Source organism: Mixophyes fleayi, chromosome 4 (genome assembly GCF_038048845.1).
Source record: "Mixophyes fleayi isolate aMixFle1 chromosome 4, aMixFle1.hap1, whole genome shotgun sequence".
NCBI classification, from domain to species: domain Eukaryota; kingdom Metazoa; phylum Chordata; class Amphibia; order Anura; family Limnodynastidae; genus Mixophyes; species Mixophyes fleayi.
The window spans coordinates 47,219,999-47,245,091 of record NC_134405.1 but is presented as its reverse complement, the minus strand read 5'-3'; the positions used below and the strand labels follow the sequence as shown (position 1 = coordinate 47,245,091).

The following is a 25,093-nucleotide window of genomic DNA, read 5'->3' as shown; positions in this document are numbered from 1 at the left end:
TCCCCCCGCATTTTGTCGCGGGGGTAGGGCCAAAATGATGCAATTCACCGCGCCCCGCTCGCCCACCAACCACGCCCCCCTGGCCGGGATCTCCCGAAATTACGTTTCCAAAAGTTGGCAAGTATGATTTTAGCCCTTGTGCAAGACTCGACTCAGCAGCTTATTAGGAACATTTCTGCATCCAGCAATCAGAGGAAGGTGGATAATATTTGCTAAAAGCGCATATATCTACAAAATTTACACTAAACTATAAAAACTAATCAGACACCTGCCTTTATTTCAACTAGCACTATATAGATCAAAGTTAAATGCTGATTAGTTGCTCTGGTACTGAACATTTTTCACCTGAATGCAGTAGTGTTAGTAAATCTACCATAGCCCTACCCTTTAAGCCACCAATGTTACTGAAATAATAAGTGAACGGGGAAAATCGGGACAGCTGCAGCCCTTACATCCAATGTGTGTGGTTTAGATGTTTGCTGTTGTACAGACTCGTACACGCGGGCGCCCCCTGGTGTACAACTATTGCTAATGAACAAAGCACACCTTAACACTTAACACCAGATTAAACCATAGAGCAGGCATCCTGTAGACCAGAGTGTCTCTTTTTCTTAGCCAGAGCATTTCCTTTCCGCCGGATATTACCATAGAGTTCTGTGTCCATTAACGTGGGGAATCTGTACTGTGGATCTATAAGGTGGCTGCTCCCGTGTTCTGGTGAGACTGGCATTATATGAGTGTGATTAATACTGCAGTGGGGCTGCCTCTTGTTTGTAAGTTCAGTGTTGTCATATGATTGGGAGCTGTCATATTGCCAGTACATAGTAACTGACTATATCCTATGGCATTATGTAGATCACTTGTATTACCTAGTGCTCTTCCCTGCATCTCTATAGGCATGTACATGCAGGTGTACTGTGCAATACCAGCTATGCTGGGACCTGTAGTTCCTCAGCAGCTGCTGAGCCACATGTTACCTTCCTTTACATGGTGCCTTCATGCTGCTGCCTTTCTGGAGCCTAACTTATTGCTGGTGACTGTCTATCCACACATTCCCAAAGATAGCAGCATGTCTAAATAATGTCTAAATCAGGCCTGTCCAACCTGCGGCCCTCCAGGTGTTGTGAAACTACAAGTCCCAGCATGCCCTTCCAGCTATCAACTGGTTGTCTACCGGCAAAGCATACTGGGGCTTGTAGTTTCACAACACCTGGAGGGCCGCAGGTTGGACAGGCCTGGTCTAAATAATGCCTGTAACTACCTTGTATCTAACTTCATTTAACTTTGTTTACCTCTAGGTCTGATGATGATTGAGGTTGTATGCAATGACCGATTGGGGAAAAAAGTGCGGGTGAAGTGCAAGTATCCTTTAAAGGGTCATGTTACGTCAAAGTGCAAATTACCAGGATGCTCACAGTTTCATGATTTGTGTTTGTAATTTGTGTTGCCCTACCCCCGTATGTTAAAATTGCATTAGATTCTTAATTAAACAAAACAATTCCATATTTACCTTCTGTTCCATGTTATTTATTTGTATCTTAATCACCTCATTGTACACCTCTAGTTAATATTTTGGCACTTTGTAAATAAAGAATAATAATAATAGTAAATGGCTTATCTACAAACATAGCATTTGGGGGCAAAATTTGCATTGAACGACATCTACCAGACACTTGATTTCATTGTGTAACGTGCATTAGAAAGATGCAAGCTGATTGGTTGCTGTGGATTAGAGCAAATTTTGCACCTAAATTCATAAATGATTCCTAGTGGGTTTATTTCATTAATTTTTGACTAGTTTATAAGTTCAAATCTAATTAGCCCTATTTGTTTATTAATGTTTTACAAGAGGATATATTGATAATATATTCTAAAACTATCTTAAACATATATACGGAAAGGACTTATGTTGTGTAAACTTGTAATGAGGTATGAAAACTGGTAAATATTATATTGTTTTTCAGCCAGTTGTATTTCATTTTTCTCTTTTTTGCCTTGACGGTGTCCTTGTGAAAGAGATTTCGGATGGGGCTAGAATAGAATGTCGACAGGGATAGCCAATTGTATTATTGTTATCCTTTTATTTATATTGTAGCTGAACAAATATTCAATATGATGTAGCACTTACCTTTGTGTTTCAAACCATTGTCCCATATATTGTAAGCTTGTGAGCAGGGCCCTCTTACCTCTGTCTGTATGTATTACCTAGTATTGTTTTTTTTATTGTTTTTTCCCAATTGTAAAGCGCTACGGAATCTGCTGGCGCTGTATAAAGATGATTGTGGCAACATATTCAGCGGCACTGTGCAGCCAGGGAGAGCAATTTGAATATATGAGCAACATTGACAAGTATTAATGCACAGCATTAGAAAAAGACACAAAGGTCATTCCACATCAGTGCAACACAGGGTTTCAAACTGACCCTTTCAGATTGTAATGACATTTTGTATAATAAATGTTGTCATGGGTGTAAAGAAAACTCCAAAATCTTAACCTGATACGTGCACTGGATTTTAAGTTCCACGCCTTTAAAGTTGTACTTTTTTTAACGAAAAATTTGCTTTTAATGTTTTTTTTACATTGCATTTTGTAGCTCATCTGATTGAGCTAGAGCGTTAGGTAAGGTCTCATTTTAAATCTCTTCTTATGGGCTTTCATATGATCTATAAAACAGCAGTATGTTTCAATAAAAAGGGAAAATTTTCAAGATTTTGTTTTCTCAAAAAGCCATATATTTTACATTTTTGAATAACATCTAAAAAATTGTTCATACTGTTGTTAATCCCAAAATAAAACTTTGGGGATTTACTATCTGCTACAAGCTTTGGACTCTTTGTTAAAATAATGAAAATTAGAACTATCTAGGCCTGTTTATTACTCTTAATTTATCTCCCTAAACAATCCCTTTGATGTATATGAAGTACCATGACACTATGTTAATACTGAAATATTTAAAACATTTCTGATGTTATGTCTTTCACATAGTTTAAGAAAGATTACTAGATATCATTACCATTTGGTGCTGCTGCTCTGGGTGGATGCTGCTATTTGATGGGTTGGAACTGGTTATAGGTATCGGTTGTTTTTAGTATTTCCATTTCAGAAAAGGATGTACATTCCACCTGTTGGAGTTAACTGATTCACCTCACACAGCACATCTACCATTGTAATCTATAAAACATCTGGCCTCCCTGGGTATGATAAAGATGGTGATGGACCAGCTGGATGGAGGAAGGTCACTTTCACTTCATCAATGTTTTCATCTTTCTCCAGAATAAATGCGAGCCACCATTTGTTGTCATAGACAGCATTTACATACCATTTTATGTCAGCAAGTGGGAGCTGATACAACATTATCTTGAGGAACTGAACAATGACCCTATTGCTCTTTTGGAAGTGTCCAAAGTTGTTTTCTGCAACTGGCACAAACTTTTGCAACTTTGGCATTTCAGAAAATAATTTACACATCCAGTCCGAAACATTAGTCAACCCCTTCTTATTAGAAGTATGAGAAGCCTTTTTAAATGGGTTGAAACAATAAGGTAATGTCACTTTCTGCCCTCTTTATTTCTCTAAACCAATTTAAACACCAACCACTGCAAACACTGCTCTAAACCAATTTGAACACCACTGCAGGCTCTGACTGGGGAGTTGGGGAAATAATTTTCAGGAGACTGCTGAGGGGTGAGTGGAGCATGTGCTGAGCTCTGATTGGAGGAGTCCATCACATGCTCTTCTGACCCGTGGAGATCAGCAGCAGCCTCACGGGCTCTGCCTTCTCTTTTCTGCCTGGCCGGGTGAGTGATACAAAAAGGAATCCCGAGCTGGGCTGCACAGCAGGGCCAATCAGGGCCCCTAATCAAAAACAACTACAGACCAAAATGAAAAAGCAGCACAGAATAGTGATATATAGATGTGGCCTTAAGTAGAAAAATCAAAGGAAACCATGTCAGGATACATAAAACCAGAGATAATGGTATATAAAAAAATATATATATTTAATTTACCAATAAATATAATAAACAGGCCTCATAAATTGCTAATTGAAACCAAACATTTAAAAAACATTGGGACTAAAAACTGTATACATGAAATCACAAATGGTGTCTATAAACAGACTAAATTGATGAGTATGTTCATGTACCTATTAAATATATGGTAGTTCATATAAAGATATAATCACAATAAAAACCCTCCAATATATCCAGCAAATTGGCCCATAAGTTGGAAGATATATAGAAATTAAAGTGATGCTGGTATATTAATGGTATTCCACGTCCGGATCCGGATGGAATGTCGCTGGCAAAGGACTTGCATAGGAAATACAATTAAGCGAGTTATAGAATTTATCAGTGGTTCCAATGCTGCAGCTCCCAGATTATGACTCCTTCCAGGTGCTCTGTACACAACTGTCAGAGAACATTACCCAGGAGCACAGCAGTATGTGTCCTCACCGTCAGTGACGTTGGTATTGGCCATAGTGAGTAAGTCTTCACATGCAAAAAACTGTAGAGATTGATTTCAGCATTGGTAGAGTCCAATATCGGATAACTGAAACAGCAATCTCAATGTAAAATATCTGATGTGTTTCGTCTCTTGAACCCAGACTTTATCAAAGATGGAATGTCGTTGTACCTTGCCCAACTCTAGCTCAATCAGGTTTTTGTTAAAAAATGTCAGCTTTAAACGCGTATAACTTCAAAACCAGTGCACATATCCGCCTAAGATTTGGGGTTTTCTTTACACCCATGGCAGCATTTATTGTACCAAATTCAATTAAAATTATAGAATGCAAGGTAGAATTTTTTTCTAAAATTGTGTTGATTTGATGTGGAATGACCCACAAGTTATCAAAGCCCGCTGCATCAGCAATATCAACAAATTTGTGGTACAAAGTTAATACAGACAACTGTTTAATATGTAGTACCAATGACAAACTCTAAAGGCATGAGTCAGTGAGTTGCACTTTCTTACAAAATCTGTTTATTACTAAGGGGGGAATACAATTCTGCCACGAGTAACGCGGCACTAAAACTATTACAGTTAATACGGTCATTTTAACCCTGAGTTCTGCTCGCGGCTCCCTGAGCTGAGAGTACAACCAGTGTTAGTGATTACCGTAATATTGTAAAGTTTTTTTAAATTTAAATTTCATATTGTTGTACAGGTATTTGATTACTGCTTCACAGTTTTCATCTATTTGCGTTATGAGTTTAATTTGAACTGTTTGTACATATTGTTTAGCCTAGGGGTAGCGCAATCTTGTTTTCTAACCCATCTAAGCCCAACCCGGAGCAGGAAACTGAGAGCAATGTTATTAGAATCTACATTGGACCTTTAAGAGTATGCTTAGATGATATAGTGACAGGATTGTTCTGTTGTAACCAGGAGAAGTGTTTCCTTGACTTCTTTCTGTTCAGCTCAGAAGACACCATCAAAGATCTAAAGAAACTTATAGCTGCTCAGACTGGAACTCGGTGGGAGAAGATAGTCCTGAAGAAATGGTGAGTACCACGGACCCCAGGGCTTTATAAATCCATCCTCCCACCTCATATAAATAGTGGACTCACGTCTGAGACGTGGGAGTAGGATTGCAATAGTTTGGGGGCCACTGCATAGCTACTGCTGGACCAGGCTGTCAATAATTCACTGTTGGCTGACTTGGCAGTCATTATTAAATAGCCATTACAAGCAAACTACTGCTGCTGAGATGCAGGGGAGACACCAAAGGATTGTAACGTAAAAGGAAAAACCTGCTAACCGTATAGAAACCGCTTCAAAATAGGGGTTAAGTAGCACATAAAAATCACAAGTGAATAATCCAGGGGTGATTCAAACCATGCCACAGAGCCCAACGTATACTTTTCACACCCAAAGATTCACCGAACTCAAACAAAGTGTCAGTTCATAGGCCCTCACGTGAAATGTGTATGTGACAACCAGAAAATTTGTGCGTCCATCTTTGAGGAAAGACAAGTGTCGCTGCCTCTCGACCTAGTAACTATTAGTGGCAGTGGTTTCTGTGGCGGGATGGTAGTCACCCAGGCTGTTATGCTAGGCGGGTGTAATCCTGCCAAACGCTTCATTTATTGATGGCAATAGTTTGCCTGGGGAGATTGGCACGTTCCCGGGTTGTGGTGTCGGGCAAGTGCCAGCACACGAGGCACTGCCCAGGCTTTTTATTTTACAAACTTTACATAGAGGAAATAAGACAAATGTTCTGCATTTAAAATGTGTTTCTAATACAAATTATGCGCATGTAAATGGACGTGACGCAGTATGTTTATTTATTTTTTTTAAATGTGTGCATATGTGTGTGTGTGTGTATATATATATATATATATTACCCACTTTTGAAGGCAGCTGTCCGGGAGAGGGTTCGTTGAAGGGGCGTGGCCACGCGTGGTGCACCGTTAGGCTCTGCCCCCTGTCAATCTTATGTAATTTCGGGCAATCACAGTTGTTATAGATGGGTGGGGGCGGGGCTAAACGCGACATTGTGGCCCCGCCCACACCGATCTATAACAACGGAGACAGCTGGATCCGGGATTTTTGCCTGCTCTCTCGGGAGTCCGGGAGAACTTCCAAAAATTCGGGAGTCTCCCGGACATTCCGGGAGAGTAGACAACTATGATAGATAGATAGTGTGTGTGTGTATAATAAGATCAAGTCACATGTATAGGTAGACTTTAACAAAATAGCTTCCTGTTTTGTTACAGATGTGTGTTTAATAAACAAAACTCAAATAATTGCAATGTGGTTTATTTTCTTTTTTACTTTTACATTTTGTGGTAGAAATAATACACATCTTTTTTTCTTCTATTGTAGGTACACCATATTTAAAGACCATGTGAGCCTCGCTGACTGTATCCTTTTTCATTATGATGACGTAACAGATTGCATGTTCCCCATCGTTAGCATGGAAGACAGTCGATTAATTGAAAAGTGGCTTCATTGGGTTACATGGTAAATATATGGAATATCCGCAAAAGAAAAACTAGTGAAACACTAAATTGTTGGACATCCAGGAAGAAAAGCAAAACTTTATCACCAAAAAGAGCAACAGCAATACAAACAAAATAAGGAAAACTGGGATAGGCATTAAATTATTTGTGTATAAATTATGTTACCTGGGGGGAAAAAATGCATCGGGATATTGTTGTGCCCTAATCTAGGCCAAATGCTTTAAGCATTATAATAACAAGTATGTTTATAAAGATAAAAATCATTGTAAATAATTGTGACATCTGTTGTGCGATGCTCTTTCTGACAATAGGACTTGGGCAGGATTTGTTTCTGTACAACGAGCCCACTTTAGAGTATATATTGTTTGTCAGTTTGTCTATGTAAAACAGATGAAGATATAAATAATCTACAACAACTAATAAGACGTTTGATTTCCCAATCTGCATCGGAAATAATACTAGTTGGTAATGGGGTACATCTCTGACGAATTGTATTAGACCTGTGAAGTGACTCTTATAGAAGTCTGTTCCTTAACACGTTCCCTTCAGATGAAATTCATGATGGAATGAACCTGGAGTTGTACTATCAGTAACCGGCGTTGTCCCTCTACCAAGCTCTTCTGTTTTATGGAATGCGGCACACAAGGTCTGGAATCCTTCTACTTGGATTGGTGGAACATTACTTTGTAGCCATCCCAAAGACTGTACTCGTTGAATGCCAATAACTAGTGCATTTCTTTTCTGTTAAATAGTTTGTTTTAAAATATATTAAAGACAAACCACTTTGGGTAATATGTTTTTGTTCACTTTTGGGCAAGGTATTTGTTTACTCTTTATTTAATAAAATAATAAAAGAAACATTGTACTGAACAATATATATGTGTCTTGTGTTTGAAATAAAAAGAGGTTTGTCTTGGCATCTAACCTTGAGGCTGATTTACCAAGCATAAAAGATGGTTGCCCGGCACTGCTTTTATTTGCACAAGTGTGCTTAAGGTCTTGTGTCCTGATACCAAGGTGCCCACGGGCTATTTACCGCACCGACTGATGGTGAGTATACCCGGAGCTATCCAACAGCGACTCCCACACCAAGTCTGCTCTGTTTCACCCAGTCACCAGCCTGCAGTCCCGCAGACGTGGGAAAGTAATACATTTACGCATTCCTTACACGGATATATTCCTGGGCGTAAAGATAAACAGAAAATCATAAGCAGAGCTTATAACATTTAACTGAAAGGGTTAAATTGATCACGCTACAATAATTGTAACATAATACGCAGAGAATACAATACGATACCTATACTCTTTATAGCTAACCCTGGGCTATACATTTTGGGGTCCATCTGATGTACGTAACACCCCCCCCCCCCTCCCCCATAAATAATATGCCCTTGAAGATGGGGTTGGGGTAATTACTGTAAATAGCTGTCAATGGATTTTTTTCTAATGGTCAAATTCTAAATAATCCACATTTTGACCATTGAGTGTGATTTATGGTGTCTTACACGAGCCAATTTAACTGAAAATGACCAAATTATCCAAAAATTGTGATGTGTAGAGCTAGGTTTGCACCACTTCCCTCTCCCAGTGCGTAGGTGATGTGAGGACCCCCCCCCCCCCCCAGGATCTATGCTTTTAGACCTGCATGGCCCCAACATCTATTGTACCGAAGCATCGGGTGTATAACCAAAATAATAAGTGTCTACATTTATTACAATGATCACTGTTGTTTGTTATGTTGTCAGGCATATATTAATACAGTGCTAAGCTGAAACAAGGCCGCTACTGATGGGCCTGAATATGATGCAGCCTGTGGTAGTCCCAAGTCAGTAACCTCTATTAACAAACAGCTGGTCTACATTAAATATTCCCCATCACAATCATTTCCATAGGAATGTTCTTTGACTCTGATATTCTTTTACCACTTATGACAGTCATGTGAAGGGCTTTTTGCTTGGTATCTCGTTTGTATCCTGTAAAAGAATAATTTTTTAATTACTAGTTAATTATATAGCACCATGATATTATGCAAAGCTGTACTAACATGTGCCACTCCAGTTGTGAAACTACAAGTCCCAGCATACCCTTCCAGCAATAAACTTATATATTGGCAAGGTATGCTGGGCCGTGCAGTTTCACAACACCTGGAGTGTCACAGGTTAGCCAACACTGCTCTACTGCATCCCATGGGCAGAGATACAGATAATCTCCATCAGTAGGATGTACAAGATACCACATACAGCCTTCTATGACAAAGGGGCCAACTCAATTCGGCCAAGTTATTCTAGGAATAACGCGGCCTGCGCACTATGACCGTTACTACAGTAATAGCAGAGTTACTGTTAGTACGGTAATTTTAACACATACTTTTGCTCGCAGCCCTCAGGGCCGTGAGCAAAGATCCGGATTAAAATTACCATATGAACAGTAATACTATTAGCGCCGCGCTGCTACTAGAATAACATGGCCGAATTGAATTGGCCCCTAATTTTACTGGAATTTGGAAACATAGCTGCTATAATTCTCATATTATTATTCTGAATGCTTTTTACTTTGGCTTTTCCTGATCAAGTGTTTCTCTGTAATTGAAGCGCCGTGTCTGAAATTTTCTAATGTATATTGTAAAATTAATCCTGTTATTCTTTAACTGTTTGGATAGCTGGTTCCTGGATAAGAGATTTTATGTGTATTATTTAACGTGGGTAAAAAACAAAATCTTTAAAAAAACTGCACCTATAGACCTATCAATTGTGTCTTGCAGACAAGTAAAAATACTGGTAATATGCCCCCATTTGGTTTTATTTTAACCATTCCTAAATAGGTGCAGCTCTTGAGCAAGCTTTTAAAAAAAACCTAAAAATATTTGTTATATTTTCTATACTGTGATACATTGTCAGTAAAATCCATCATCTTATTCCCCACATTTTCTCACTAACCATTAATATACAGTGCAGGATACACAGTTATTAGAAACTTCTGTTGTACACTTATATACATGTAACTTGTTATATGTCATTATATTTCTGCATGTGTACTTTGTTCTGTGTATTAAAATAGTCTTTTTTTATCTGCACAAAATATGTGATTATTTTATAATATATATGTGTTTTTACTCCCAACACTTTGTATAGATGATCGTATTATTCTGTGATATATAAAGCTATATTATATATATATATATATATATATATATATATATATATATATATATATATATATATATATATATATATATATGTTAATGTTTGTGTACATGTAGTGCACAGACAATGCTGGGACTTCTACAAGTTCTCATAGCTTTGTGGGAGCTGGGACCTAATCTATAGATCTTGGTCAAGATTGGTATTCTCACCACACAGGGTTAAGAGCAGACGGATTAGATACAGCACCACTGTCTCCATCCTTGTGGCATACACAACACACTGTTGTTTTGTTACATCAGCAAGATTAAATATTTTGTATTGTTTGCCATATTTTAACTGATAAGAATTGCTTTTTAACTGTTTTAACTTTACTGATTGTTGTAAACCACGATGAGCAGTGATATAACTTCAACACTGTAGTCAGCTCCAACACTGTATTGTGCGTCTCCAGAAATCCATTGTAAGAGTCTTTACCGTGACGTCACTCCATAACCTATTAGCTGCTCCACTCCACCAGTTCTTTGTATCCAGCCGTGATCGTATAGTGGTTAGTACTCTGCGTTGTGGCCGCAGCAACCCCGGTTCGAATCCGGGTCACGGCATTTTTTATTTACTATTTTTTTTCCCCCCATATCATTAGTTGAGACATTCATTTTGATTTACAATGCATGAGGACATTTATGTACATGTACACACTGGCATCAATGACCAAAGTGGTTTCAAAGCGGGTTTATAAGTGTATTGCATACTAAAAATGAGATGTGAAAATGTTGTAGCAACGTTTATCTGAATGAGCCCTACTTCCCCTACTGATCTAAGGATACAGGGCACAAATTGTATAAATCAGGCCTGTCCAACCTGCGACCCTCCAGATGTTGTGAAACTACAAGTCCCAGCATGCCCTTCCAGCTATTAACTGGTTGTCTACCTGCAAAGCATGCTGGGGCTTGTAGTTTCACAACACCTGGAGGGCCGCAGGTTGGACAGGCCTGGTATAAATAGTCTTTATTTCTGGACCAAAGCTATACTAGTCATGCGCTTCTCACCTTCAAGACATGTTTGATCATAGAATTATTCCATCAGTATATTATTTAGTCTATAGCACAGTACATTATATGTTTTGCTTGAATCAAATAATATGCAAGATTTCCCATATGGTCTAGCGGTTAGGATTCCTGGTTTTCACCCAGGCGGCCCGGGTTCGACTCCCGGTATGGGAATGTAAAGTTTTAATTTATATACATATGAAATATTACATTTGTAAGTTTGTAAAATGTGTCTATTAAAATTTTTATAATATGTTTTGTTTTATTACTATTCTTATAAAAACTTAAGGGAATTGCGTATGTGTGTACGTACGTATTTTTGTCATTTATTTGTGACCATTCAGGCAATGACTTCAAAATGAATTGGTTTGCAATTTAGAAAATAAAAGACAACTGCCCCGTGTGAGGATCGAACTCACGACCTTCAGATTATGAGACTGACGCGCTACCTACTGCGCTAACGAGGCGGTATAAGGAGTTACTGCTTCTCAGGTCTTTCTCACAGCAAGAGAGATATCACTCCCTTTTGTATTCAAACCTTTGTGTTCTGTGCGCTGTATCAGATAAGTCAGGAGAATGACGCTTCCATTGTGGGCGTGTAAATGAATGATAATGAAAGTGGCCTTTTATCTCATATTTTTCACCTACTGCTATTTATAATGATATTATACATGCAAACTAGAATACACTGCATATTAAAAAGACTGCAAGAAGGAGTGTAATCTTAGCAATTCCCATATGGTCTAGCGGTTAGGATTCCTGGTTTTCACCCAGGCGGCCCGGGTTCGACTCCCGGTATGGGAATGTTAATTTTTAATTAGTATACATATTAATTAATATATGTGTAAATTCTTTATTTTCTTGTTTATATGTTTTGCGTATCCACAACAACAACGTTAATTTCTAGATGGTCGTTTGGAGAGAGCTATGCTTTTATTGAGATTTCCTAAAGCAAACATATCCCCTCTATAGATAACACACTGCAAAAACTAAGGTGACTGTGTAATCGGTGATAAAAGGGTTGTACACATTGTCCCGTTCTAGGTCTAGTTAACTCTTTGTGTTGAAGTCTATTAATACAATGTATTCAGCTGTAGATGTTTTATGCGCTTTTTACAACACATTTAACTTAATTTATCTTATGTCATTTTATGTGCTTTTGTGACAGACTTAGCAGCCTACCCTGTGAGCGGTACATGACCATTGTACACTGAATAATAGCCGCACATAAGTAATGAGAACCAGGCACTGCCCATAGGATTGTCAAGTCAGCCATGTAAATCCATTCTACAATTAGGCTGCACGACTGCAATGCAATTAGTCCCATTGTTTGTTTGCATTGATATCCGCACCTCTGCAGTTAATACACAAATACCGGATAGGGAGAAAGAACGGAGCCCTAGATAAGGATAAAACTATCCAATTATACATAAGCTGCAAAGTGTTCACACGAAAACGCAGCAACAAAACTAAAAACAAAGTGATTGTTAAGTTCATTTATATGAATGTCCCACACTGTTGATGGTGTTAGATGTAAGACTGTAACCATTATGATTACATTTAAAATGTTAATATAGTGAAATAATCTATTTTTAACTTATGCTTTTACATTCTATTTTGTATTGTCAATACATCGTTCTGCAAGTGTGTATTTTCAATGGACTGTATACACAACTCTGCATTTCTGTATTGAGTTTCTGTATGAACTTTTGCCAGTTGAAACTTAAAATCCAAGCGTGTACATTAATGTTGCTGTAAGAAATTGAATAAAGCATACAACTAAATTACACAAATACAATTAAATAGGAGGAACATAAGTCTCATCAGACCACTTCTGTCCACAGTGATTTTCAAGCAGTTGAGCAAAAAAAAAAAAAACACTTGCAAGACGTGAGGGAGACTTTTCAAAGCTCTTTAAATTAAAATAGAATTCAGTAGTTATTATATAAGATATTTGCAAATAGATACGATTGTGATAATGGAATAGGTTCGTTGAGAAAATACAGAAAAATATAATGGTAATAAAATTTCACCCAAGGATGATATAATAAACTTGCGTTGGCCGGGAATCGAACCCGGGTCAACTGCTTGGAAGGCAGCTATGCTCACCACTATACCACCAACGCTTGCTGATAACGATCCTCTGAAAACTAATACATGTACAAACTGCAATATACAATATATAGTTAAAGTGAGGCTTGAAATAAATATGAGGGGCTCAAAACCATTGTAAGCTAGACTCTCATAGCTGCCAGCATGGCAGAGGACCCGCTTCAGTGTCTCCTCACTTTTGGCAGGCACCGATAGGGAACAAGGATGAAAGAAGAAGATCCGATGGTCCTTGCAATCCGATTGTTGTAATCTCTAGCCAGTCCTGACATCCAGCTTCTGTGATCTCACTTCTGGTCTCATTGATCTACCTTTTATCTTGCACCATAGGTAATATAGCATTTTTAAAAAGCATAGTACATGTGTTACTGTGCTATGTAACACATAGGAACACAATACTTAAGAACAAGAGTGATGGTCAGAGTTGTGAATATATCGGGTTAATCTATAACTCCTTCTGCCAACTAGCTAGTTGGTTTACCAACTATAGGCAGCCTTATTATATCAGTCTGCTCTGCCTTGTGCCCCTAGTACAAAATCTCTTAGACAAACAGTTGGAGAAGCAAAACAGTGCTTTTCATTGTAGCAAGTAAAGTTACTAAATAGGCCCTGTCAGTTATGTGTATGTTTGTATATGTTTAGTGTTTGAGCTTATGTTGAAACACCGTTTGGAAAATATGATTAAAAAATAAAAAAATTAAACCCAGCTAATATAAAAAAAAAAAAGTAAGCGCCCAACGTGGGGCTCGAACCCACGACCCTGAGATTAAGAGTCTCATGCTCTACCGACTGAGCTAGCCGGGCTTGCTATAACCCATGATACAGAATAAATTTTAACTAAAGTAAGAGCTTTCAATTTTCACGTATACACATTAATTTTCGGCTGGACAACATGATATGTGCAAGTGTGCTGCATTACTGGTTATTACTATAACATATGGCTTTCTGAGAGGACGTATTCAAAGTTAAATCAGTCCTTATCTCGGATAATTTTTCCATCAAAACCCTCTAACATTAAATTTCTGTAAACTCGCGGTCTAAACACCACCTGTTTTTATTTACTCTATCAGGTCGTAACTTGCACATATTCCCTGCAGATACTTGTATGCAACATCTCTAAAGTATCTTCTTTCATTTTTGGCTCCTTTGTGTGAAATCGGACATGGAGCGTTGACACTAATCTTTGAAGCAACACTGACATCGTGTGGTCACTAAGGGAATATAGTTACATGCTTTGCCGTTAACGCCACTGCAAATGTTTCAATGGTTATCTCCCCTGTGACTATTTTTCACAATTTATTTTCTTAAATTATTAATCCAAATAATGTATTCTGAAATACTTACCACTGATCAACCTAAAGGGATGTACTAATTAAAGCAAATGTAGAGGACATGGGAGCGCATTTTCACTATTTCCTGTAAAATTTGTCTTCAGACTGCCATTTATAGACCCTAAAATACTGTGCCAGTGTTAGGAACCCCTCCAGCCGGCACAACACAACCCGGAGTCTACTCTGCCAGTCAGGTGTTCACTGGAGCCCCTGATGGTGGGGACAGACTGGGCTGCAGACTGACAGAGGGTCGTGAAGTGTGTACCGGCTGGGGAGAACCCAGACAAGAAGAGTCAGGTCCACGCAGAGGTCAAAAGGTCGGCAGCAGGTAACAGTAACGATGAACAAGCTGAGGTCAGAGGTCACAGGCAAAGTAGCAGAACGGGTAAACGAGCCAAGGATCAGGGTCACAGGAAACACAAGCGAAGTCAAATACGAAGCCAAGGGTCATACACGGGAAGTCAAAACGTAGATACAGGAACAGGAACTGGAACAAGCAGGTCAGCAGACTGGAGCACAGAAGCTATAACCGGCAATGAGGTGGCAGACCTCATTGCCTTAAATACTTGAGACAGCCAATCAGGGCCTGGCTCAGATAGAAACCAGCCCCCTAACTTCATTAACCCGCAGGTTAGTAATTCTGTAGAGCGCATGCGCCCGGCTTCTCAATGCCGGGACGCAGCGCTGGAGCGTCTAGTCGTTGCCCCGGCAACAGCCGAGACATGAGAGGAAGTGACGTCCCGGTCGCCATAGCGACGGCCGGGACGCAGGTGAGTGAGTCGCGGCGGCTGGGCACCGCCGCGGCTCGTAACAGCCAGATCAAATAACAGGAATTAAAACAAACAAAAAATGTTAAAGCATTTTTTTATAACACATAAAAAAGACAATAATTCATTACTTGAGTTGTGGTGTCAAAGCAGTTGCTGACTTGGACATTAACAAGTGGACACCTCAAACAGGGCTCAGTAGGACTAATAATAATAGATGCTTAGTTAATGGATTGTTCAGTCCTTCAGCGTAACCCTTAAGTGTTATTCCTATGTATGCTATGCTTGTTACAATGTCTCCTTGTATCTGCATAATGTTTTCCTATTTTGCTATGTCTGGTGACAGGAGATTAACTATTATCAAAATATTAACAAAAGTTCAGAGACAAGGGCACGCAGTTTAAATGATGCTGGCAACGAGGTATGCCATTAAGGGGTTAATCAGGTCATGTGTACCCCTTATTAGTCAGGGAGTACATTAAGTTGCTATTGTCCTATACACAAAATTGCCATTGTCTCTTGTCAATTGTAATTTAAGAACAGTTAAGGAAAGTGCCACTGGCATTCTTCTTGACAAGAGAGGATACCGTGATCTTATCACAACTGGTGGCACAGTGTGTTGGAATCCTGAGTCTGATCATGCCGTGGTTCTGGAGATGAGCAGCGAGAGTGTCCCACTTGTGCAGCGAAGCGTAGTCCAAGGCAGTCCTGCAGGAGTCGCAACAGCCAGTTAGGTCTGTCAATGAGTAGACAGAGCTCCAATCTGTTCCTGGCATGGTCCTTTTAATCACCCCTTCATTCCCATGATCCAGGGGGAGTCAAGCACCTATGAAATGTGCCACCATTGTATATGGGTTGGAAACCTGTAATCTCTCTGGAGTGTTCTGTGTCACCCTCAACCAACATGTAGCTCCAGAGCTCCCTGCTATATGGGCTCCTCACAGTCTGCATTTACACTGATGAAGACTTAATTATGACACCTGATATTTGAGGTGATCAATGGTTTACATCATTGAAGCACTCCATTTATTACTGTAAATGTCATTAGCCAAAACATTAAAAGAGGAGTTTTTTCCATAAAATATATTTATTAGGATGATATTAATGTCTTTTGTGACTGCCAATGAGTTATGGGCATAGGGTGGTTTCCAGGCAACTGCACACCCCCTTCCTCAAGTGCGCACCTGACAGTATACATAATATCTTCAAACACGGAAAGCATGAGTTGGTTTTCTGAAGGAGAGAGATTCACTATGGGCTTATTTAAACATGCTCAATGGTCAAAGACTGAATACCACATGTCCTTTTTCAGGGGATTCTGGGGGGACTAAGGGGTTTTCTATGAGGTACATCAGTAGTGGGTCAATGTTAACCCCTCATTTTGCCACACAATACACACTCTGGTCTAGTTTGATAACAATTGCTGTATTGTATTTCAAAGCTTTGAAGGTTTGTTGTTCTTTTGTAAGGTTGAATTTGAGTTTCTGTCTACTGGTTGTTGTAGCCAAGTCAAACTTTACTTCTTTTCAATCAATGTCTTTTAATCAGACTTTGATAGAAATGTATTTGCTTTCTTAGGTCAGTATGTGCGTACGTGGAATTAGATCTGACAGATGTGAGTTGTTTCCCTTTCAAAAATAATTTTTCAAAGTCAACTTCCTCACAAATGTATGAAGGCCAATTTGTGTGTCAGAAGTATTGAGCATATTTGGGGTTATGTAGTGTTGATTTAAATAAAATCTACATGTTCTTATGGAAAAAAACAAAACATATGCATCTGTCTGTATGCAGATTATAATGCATATTACACTTACTACTCCTTACACCTGGAGAGGGACAGGAAACTATAAGGCAAGACCTGTAAGGGTATGTGCATGTAAATGAAAATGAAATAGACTTACAGTTGCCAATCTTAGATAACTGGTATCTCTTGTGGGTACTGGAAGACTGGTGTAATGAAATAACATCAGCAACACTAGATAGTCTCTTCTGATTGCCGGACTGCAGACCCTATCAGCTAATTAATTAGAATCAGAGCTATATTATATCTGTCTAGAACATAAGTTCCCAACATGTTTTTACATTCTTCTTCTCAGAATACGCTTATGTAATCAATGCACATTACATCATTCCCCTTGTTTTTTGTGTTTATGTGTCATATCTGCTCATTTACTCATATAGGTTCCTTTAATGTTATCGATGTCTACAGAAGGGGTGTGGCGGCACCAGAAGTAGCAGCAGCAGCTACAGCCCAGGCACAGGGAGTTATTTACAGGTCATGCATGAGCCTCTTTTGGATGCCTTACCCCGAGCACAGAAGTCAGTTTAGGCTCCCACCCCATGTCATCCTGGGATCTCTGAATATAGAAGAGAGCATCCTTGAGCCTCTATAGTCATCTGATGGCAATACCACTGCTTACTAAATGGTTGGCTGGTACATTTCTGTGCATATGAGTCAATTCCAGTCCACAGTAGCTGTTGCGGTAGTGATGTCACAAGCTGCTTTTTGCCTTATCGTGAGACAGATCATACAGGCATTCCTGCTTTTCATCAGTAAATTTATGAAATTGCCATTGGATAAGGGCTCCCTTTTGTGCTTAACAGAACAATTTTCAGAGCGTTACTCATTTTTTGTTAATCATATATGCAGTTAATGCTACAAATATAACCCTCATACCACCAGTACAAAATTAATTCATGTGTTGCAACCAGAAACATTGCCATTCCATTAATGGACATGCTATATTATCATCATCAGCTATTTATACTAATTCACAAGTTCATATTGTCTGCATTATATTATGTTGATTAAATGTAATATTTTTTATCTTATGAAGATTGTGTTGCATTAGGAGTGGTAATGATAGTGACTAAGAAAACACAAAAAATATATATCTATTCAGAAGCACAGAGAGCAGTAAAATGTATCTAAAGGTGTATTTTCAATTTGTTTCTGCCAGCTGAGCTTAACGTCAGTGTTCCATAGACTTATGCTTTTGCCTACTGCATAGATGGTCCTTTGTCTCAAAACATGTTTATTTTAATTGCAGGAGACAGCACTCACCCTCTATGACCATGGCTCCTCACTCCATTATAGTCTGTACACAGAGCAAGCATTGGCATACAGTTTGACACATGCCTCCACCATATCAGTCATAAAAAATACTTTCTTCTTGTTTAAAGGCCTTTTTCATTGTCTTGGTCACTCTGGAAGAGCCCTCATGCATGTTTTGACAATTGTGTGCAAGATAATTGCTCTGTTTGCTATATTTCATAACATTCCTATTATGAATATAGAGCCAATGGATGAGGACAATCTTTTTTTCAGAGGAAACCTTTACATAGATTGTGATCCTCTGACCATAGAATAATGGGTAGATGTCAGATCTTTTGTTATCCAACAATACTTCAGTTGTAAGAACAAAATAAAATGACATAGAAAGAAATGGGTATAAAATAAGGGCTTAGTTACCAGTTTATATAAGAACATCTTCCTGCTGTGCTTTGAGACAATGGCATAATATATTGCAAGGGTTATTAATGAAATACAATAATAGGTAATGCCCTTATTTGCTTAGCTACTTAATTGTTTAATTTCAGCAGAAAACACCCCCCAACAAATTTTTAAAATACACCATAAATTTTCTCCCCAATACTCCACTAATTTTGTGTAAAATTCCATATATTGAATGTTGTATATACACTTCATTTTCTATGGTTTTAACCCTTTGTGTATCAAATATAGTTGTGCTTACCAATTTATACCAAATACATCTTACTTCAGAGACTATGGTAGAATATGTAGCAATGCAAGGTTTACCAATGTAAACAACTAAAACATACAGCCTATGTAATAAATGCCACCTACAGCAAATACTGGTTAGCTATTATTTGCTGCTTCATAGGTTTTTTGTTTTTGTTCAAAATTTTAATTGAAGTGTTAAATCTCTAATCTTAAAACTGTAACAATAATAAACTTAAGCTAAACTTTAATAGTTTAATAGGCATAGATAGCGCCCTCCTCCAAATTTTTAACGGTCACCACATATTCGGCCCCCTGCAGCATATTATCATACCTCTACATGTATATCATTCATTATGCTTTCTACTGTATAGTGCAATATATATGGTTATTTAAATAATGTTACCACATATTTGTTACAGCATTTTATTATTATTCAAGTTACAAGGCCCTTGGGGACGCACCTGGCTAAGGGTGAGCTAAGCAGCAGTGGGTACAGGAGCAGATAGAGCTGCTGGCTGCTGTGGATCTTGCTCACCCATGTCATTTGTACTAATATGACCAGTTTTTTTGTGAATCTTGCATTATTTCACCTCTTTTTTTGCAGTTCATCCTACATTCCTTGCATGACCTGATTTTGTGCCTTTTGTGCAGAGACCAATATCGTGTATACAGTTGCCAATCTGGAGAGAACTAGAACTTATACTTGTCTTTCCTGCTGTCACGGAGTCCATTGCTAGAATGGACCTTGAAGCCTGCTCGTATAATGTCTACCCTCCGAGAGGTGCGGAGTCTAACGGAAAGAGAGGTATTTACCAGGGATCCCCTCAAGGGAACATGGGCTTGACTGCTCTCTAACTGCAGGTCATAATCTTCTAGGGGCCACAGAGCAGGCTATGGACAACCAAAATACAACGAACATGTGAAGCCATGTAGGAGCAACAGCAGGTTAGTACATAGGCCTATGAATCTGGAGAGCAAGGTGGATGCGCAGAGATCCTTAAAAGCTGAATAACCCTGAAACTGGATCCATGGTGAAGCACGATGCCCTGTAGTGAACCCTCAGATCTAGACTGTGGATTAGTCTGTGGAGGGAACTACAGTGGCATAGAGCGCTGAGGTCCTACTGGGTAGTAGAGCATAGGTACAGGATCAGTGATGATGCACAGTGTTCTGCGGAATACCCACAAGTCTTGATTGAGGAACAGGTGACACGGATTTAGACAGTAAAGTGATGAGCTGCAGAGAATTGAAGCCGCTGAGATCCCGATGGGCAGTATAGCCTTGGAGCAGAATCGATGATAATGCGCGAGTTCTGCAGAATAGCCACAGGTCTTAATCGTGGGAACAGGTGACATAAGTTTAATAGAGAAGCGATGAGCTGCAGAGAACTAAACCGCTGAGATCATAGTGAGCAGTATCATAATCATCATTTATTTATGTAGCGCCTCTAATTCTGCAGCGCTGTACAAAGAACTCATTCACATCAATCCCTGCCCCATTGGATCTTACAGTCTATATTCCCTAAATTCCCTAAATTCCAACACTCACACAGAGGGAAAAACTATAGTCAATTTTGATAGCAGCCAATTAACCTACCAGTATGTTTTTGGAGTGTGGGAGGAAACCGGAGCACCCGGAGGAAACCCACGCAAACACAGGGAGAACATACAAACTCCACACAGAAAAGGCCATGGTCGGGAATTGAACTCATGACCCCAGTGCTGTGAGGCAGAAGTGCTAACCACTAGCCTAGAAGCAGGATTCATGATGATGATGCGCAATGTTCTGCAGTATACCACAGGTCTTGATCGTGGAACAGGAGACACAGGTTAGCTTGGCATGAATAGAGGCAATCAGGAGTCAGAGAGAATCGCGTACTCACAGGGAAGGAGACCTGGATATCTGAACTGACCTATGGTCAGCCAATGCTAATCCAGAGGAGGATTGAAAGTGTCGGGTTTGTACTTAGGCAGCAATGCTGGAAAAATTACGTCAGAGAGCGAGGATCGCCGTGCAGCCCAAGGGCCAGGTGTTTGAAATGCTAAAATACTTGAGACAGACCCATTTATTACATATAAAAACACAGCACACAATGATCTACTATATAAATGCCTAGTGGCGTGTGTGGAAAAAAAAACACCAAGCTGCAGCGCCACCTGCTGGGCAGAGTTATACACTGACCTATATATTTCTTGAAGGAGAATTGACAGTTGGGAGTGGCTGGTGGTTGCCGGGGGTGACAGTGGGGAGTTTTTAACACCTTAAGTAGCTTGATGAAGGCTGTGGCGATGAAGATGAAGGATGAGGTGATGGAGAAAAATGATGAGGTGGTGACATGTGGACAAAACCACGTTAAAAAAGGGCGCTTGCGTCGGGAAGTAACGCTCTTCCCCTGAGGAGGCCTGGGCTAGGCCAAAATGCATGACAAGAACCTTTTTAACACCTTAAGTAGCTTGATTTGATTAGAATGCATGAGTATCATGCACGGGTTAACTTGTAGCTTATATGTGACAATAACAGGGGATTCACCACACTGCAAACTACACACTCCGATACCTCACCAGTGTCTTTTTTTTAGTGTCTTTGATGCGCATCTCAGCTACTGAGCTTCTTCATTCCTCTACCTATGAGCTGGTCAGGAATGGTAGCAAGAATTCCTTCTAGGCTCTGCTAACTCTACCTCTGTGTGACTGCCAAAAGTGTGGTGACATTACCCACAGGATTGTGGGTGATGGAATGTTGTGGTGAAACAATTGTGAATTGAAACTATTGTAAGCCTGTTAGTGCTGTGTGTGTTTCACAACAGAAGTGCAGTAACTTTTATCACTTGTTTACGTGATTTGGTACCCTGTGAGAGGTATCGGGAGTGTCACGCTAGTACATAAGGCTGTGGATTAATTAACAAATGAGTCTTGATTGGTTACTTGGGATCTAAATAATGCTGATGGTATATGCGTCTGATGAAATTGTGTGAAGAAATGCGTTAGACTATATTTCTATTTGTGATCTGCTTCCACTATTACCAATACTCTGTGTTATACACTTATTTCAGCATTGAGTTCTGCTGCGTAATAAGTATGTAAACTGCTCAAACACTGGAGGACTTTACACAGTAGTGTAGCTATCAGAGAAACATCACAAACTGCCAAACCGATTAGTACTGAGCACGGTGGCTTAGTGGCTAGCACTTCTGCTACTTCATGGCCTTAGCTTTGTGAAGTTTGTATGTTCTCCCAGTGTTTGCTTTCGGTTTCCTAGGGTGCTCAGGTCTCCTCCCACACTCCAAAAACATACTAGTCGGTTAATTGGCTGCTATCAATTTGGCTCTAGGGGCCTGATGGGGTGTTTGTGATATTCAATTAGCAAACCACGGACATTAAAACCCATTTGCAGGCACTAGACTCTATGATGCGATAAATGGCATTGAGTAGGCGGAGTGGTCAGATTCTTGGGACACAGTGTAATGCATAGAGCATTACCATATTAGCCCCCCCCGATGACAGCAGGTGAGGTCACCAGGGGTATGTCAATATGGCACCAGTGACACGGGCAGTCGCATCACCAGTTGGAAAAGCCCACACCCCTCATTAGTGGTGACAAGACTAACGGTGCATAAGCGCCCACACTGGAAGATGTGGGGGGTCAGGTGGGAGCCAGTGTCTATAAAGACTCTGGCTTTCAGCCCTAATGGGATCCATATTTAGCTGGGACTAGAGAAGAAGATGGGATGTTCTGGGTCCCCGGCAAGTAAAGTGAAGGGTGGGCACATATATCAAAAGCCACCCTACAGAGAATAGCACCCCACATGATTTAATAGCCCCAAGGGGGAAAAAAAAAGCCCTTGAGATGGGTAATTACAGAGTGCTGGTGACAGTGGAAAGTCAAAAACCCACATTATGCAAGAGAGCCGTTTAGAGAGGAATGTAAGACTGCTGAGGGGATCCCCTCCTTTAGGGGTAACCCAAAAGAGGCACCTGTATGCTAGTGGACAAGAGGAGGGAGCAGGGGCGGATCTAGACTATTGATATACCCGGGGCGATTTTAGGGGGGTGCAATTTAGGCCCCGTCCCCTTTCTGATGTCTAAGGCTGCCGGCGGCTGCACAGTATGTGCAGGTCCGCTCAGCAGTGGCAGTGTGCTGTCCCGCTGCTCTGATTGTGTTTAAAACACAATCAGAGCAGCCGGGCAGCACACTGTCACTACCGAACGGACCTGCACAGCTAGCTCCGATCGCCCCCCCCCCTGGATCCGCCACTGGGGGGGAGTCACCCACTACAAAGGCCGTATGGATGGTGTGCCTGTAAGAGTGAGGCAAGGAGTGATATACCATGACCCTGAATAAGGGTGAGTGTGTGGCATCTGCCGCAAAGGAACATTTGTGTGACAACAGGGAGGGAAGAGAGCCCCTGATATAGTCCCGAGGGATGTCAGCATTCGGGGAGAGAGTTCATGGCCAGGTGCAGTGTGAGACTGATTCAGGTGCCCTAAGAAGGAGGGAGAGTGCCATGTGTAGCAGTAGCGTTTGGGCCCTGTATGCTGGATAGTACTGTGAGTCAGCAAGTCAGTGTGTGACTACTATAAGGTGATGCAGAAATCCCTGACAACTGGGATGTCTAATAACTATAAGATATCTGAAAGTGTTCCCTTAACAGTCATTCCAAGACAGATGATGGAAGGTCCCTGAATAATGGGGAAGTACCCTGTACAGGAGCAGAAGAAGTCCTTTGGAAAGTACTCCCATACCTTGAGTGGGAGTCGCTGTGTAGCGGAAGTGTGGCTGATAGTTGGAAGCGAGAGTCCCTGAGATAGAGGATGATGTGTACTATTGAGGTGCAAGAATCTCTGCACAATATCTACAGATTGAAAGTATACATGATTAGCTTTGATGGATGCAGAGAAATAACTGTCTCTACAACCAGGGACTAAATAAGGGTTCTGGCCGCCCTAGGCTAATACGGCCGCAGCGTCCCCCCCTTCCTCAGGATATATAGGTGTATAGGAACACTCCTGAATATGAATGTTCAGGTGTATTCTCCAGCATTCAAATTTAGACAGATTGTGCCATTGTCTCGTACCTGTTCTTGCTCTTCTCTCTTGCAACTTTGTTATCCTCTCGCTGGCTTCTGGAAAGTTGGCGTCCTGTTTTGAAAATGCAAAAATGTATTATAATGCAAACCCTGAATGATTAGGCCCTTTAGTTAAAACAAAACACTCCATTATGGCCAGCTAAAAGTACCCCATTGGACAGGCATATATAAGCAATATCTGAATATTTGTTGTCAATCAAATACAAACCTCTACCAGCCCCATCTCACTAATATTTAGTATTCTAGTGATTGCTAAGACCACCCATGTGACCACAACACAATCATGAGATTCTGCCCCCCAAAGCTGCTCTATTTTATAAATACCCCCTGCAGCCATTTTCTTAAACCACAACCCCCCCCCCACAGCCATTTTCCTTAACCCCTGCTGCAGCCATTTTCTTTACCTCCCACCCTGCATCCATCCCCCTTGCAGCTATTTCCCCCCCTGTCACATCAAAACTCCCCCAGTCACATATATCAGCCCCCCTCCTCTGCCCTCCTTCATACATATCAACCTCTCTCCCTCCCTATAGATTTTCATGGCAGCCCCCCGCCCCCCTTCTCTATAGATATGCAGGGCAGTTCCCCCCCTTCCTATAGATATGCAGGGCAGTCCCCCCCTCCCTATAGATATGCAGGGTAGTTCCCCCCCCCCCTCCCTATAGATATGCAGGGCAGTTCCCCCCCTCCCTATAGATATGCAGGGTAGTCCCCCCCCTATAGATATGCACGGCAGTTCCCCCCCCTCCCTATAGATATGCAGGGCAGCTCCCCCCCTCCCTATAGATATGCAGGGCAGTCCCCCCCCTCCCTATAGATATGCAGGGCAGTTCCCCCACCCTCCCTATAGATATGCAGGGCAGTTCCCCCCCTCCCTATAGTTATGCAGTGTAGTTCCCCC

At 40.5% G+C, this 25,093-nt stretch overlaps 1 protein-coding gene and 6 non-coding genes across 8 annotated transcripts; 4 read left to right on the top strand and 3 right to left on the bottom strand.

The window, feature by feature from the left end:
* The first annotated feature begins 612 nt into the window (after positions 1-612).
* UBL5 (ubiquitin like 5) lies at positions 613-7,840 on the top strand. 2 transcript variants are annotated; one of them, XM_075206873.1, is made up of 5 exons: positions 613-717; positions 1,299-1,362; positions 5,421-5,504; positions 6,829-6,866; positions 7,515-7,840. In XM_075206873.1, the coding sequence occupies exons 2-5, from the start codon at positions 1,304-1,306 to the stop codon at positions 7,556-7,558; spliced, it is 225 nt and encodes a 74-aa protein (XP_075062974.1). In that variant the 5' UTR covers positions 613-717; positions 1,299-1,303; the 3' UTR covers positions 7,559-7,840. The 2 variants fall into 2 exon arrangements, with proteins under 2 accessions (XP_075062974.1, XP_075062973.1); XM_075206872.1 differs by having other exon boundaries at positions 673-773.
* A 2,798-nt stretch (positions 7,841-10,638) lies between these two features.
* Positions 10,639-10,710, top strand: TRNAH-GUG (transfer RNA histidin (anticodon GUG)). Its single transcript has one exon. It is a non-coding gene; the product is annotated as a tRNA-His (tRNA).
* Positions 10,711-11,256: 546 nt separating this feature from the next.
* Positions 11,257-11,328, top strand: TRNAE-UUC (transfer RNA glutamic acid (anticodon UUC)). The gene has a single exon. It is a non-coding gene; the product is annotated as a tRNA-Glu (tRNA).
* A 220-nt stretch (positions 11,329-11,548) lies between these two features.
* Positions 11,549-11,621, bottom strand: TRNAM-CAU (transfer RNA methionine (anticodon CAU)). Its single transcript has one exon. It is a non-coding gene; the product is annotated as a tRNA-Met (tRNA).
* A 265-nt stretch (positions 11,622-11,886) lies between these two features.
* TRNAE-UUC (transfer RNA glutamic acid (anticodon UUC)) lies at positions 11,887-11,958 on the top strand. Its single transcript has one exon. It is a non-coding gene; the product is annotated as a tRNA-Glu (tRNA).
* Positions 11,959-13,208: 1,250 nt separating this feature from the next.
* On the bottom strand, positions 13,209-13,280 carry TRNAG-UCC (transfer RNA glycine (anticodon UCC)). Its single transcript has one exon. It is a non-coding gene; the product is annotated as a tRNA-Gly (tRNA).
* Positions 13,281-13,994: 714 nt separating this feature from the next.
* On the bottom strand, positions 13,995-14,067 carry TRNAK-CUU (transfer RNA lysine (anticodon CUU)). The gene has a single exon. It is a non-coding gene; the product is annotated as a tRNA-Lys (tRNA).
* Between the last annotated feature and the right edge of the window lie 11,026 nt (positions 14,068-25,093).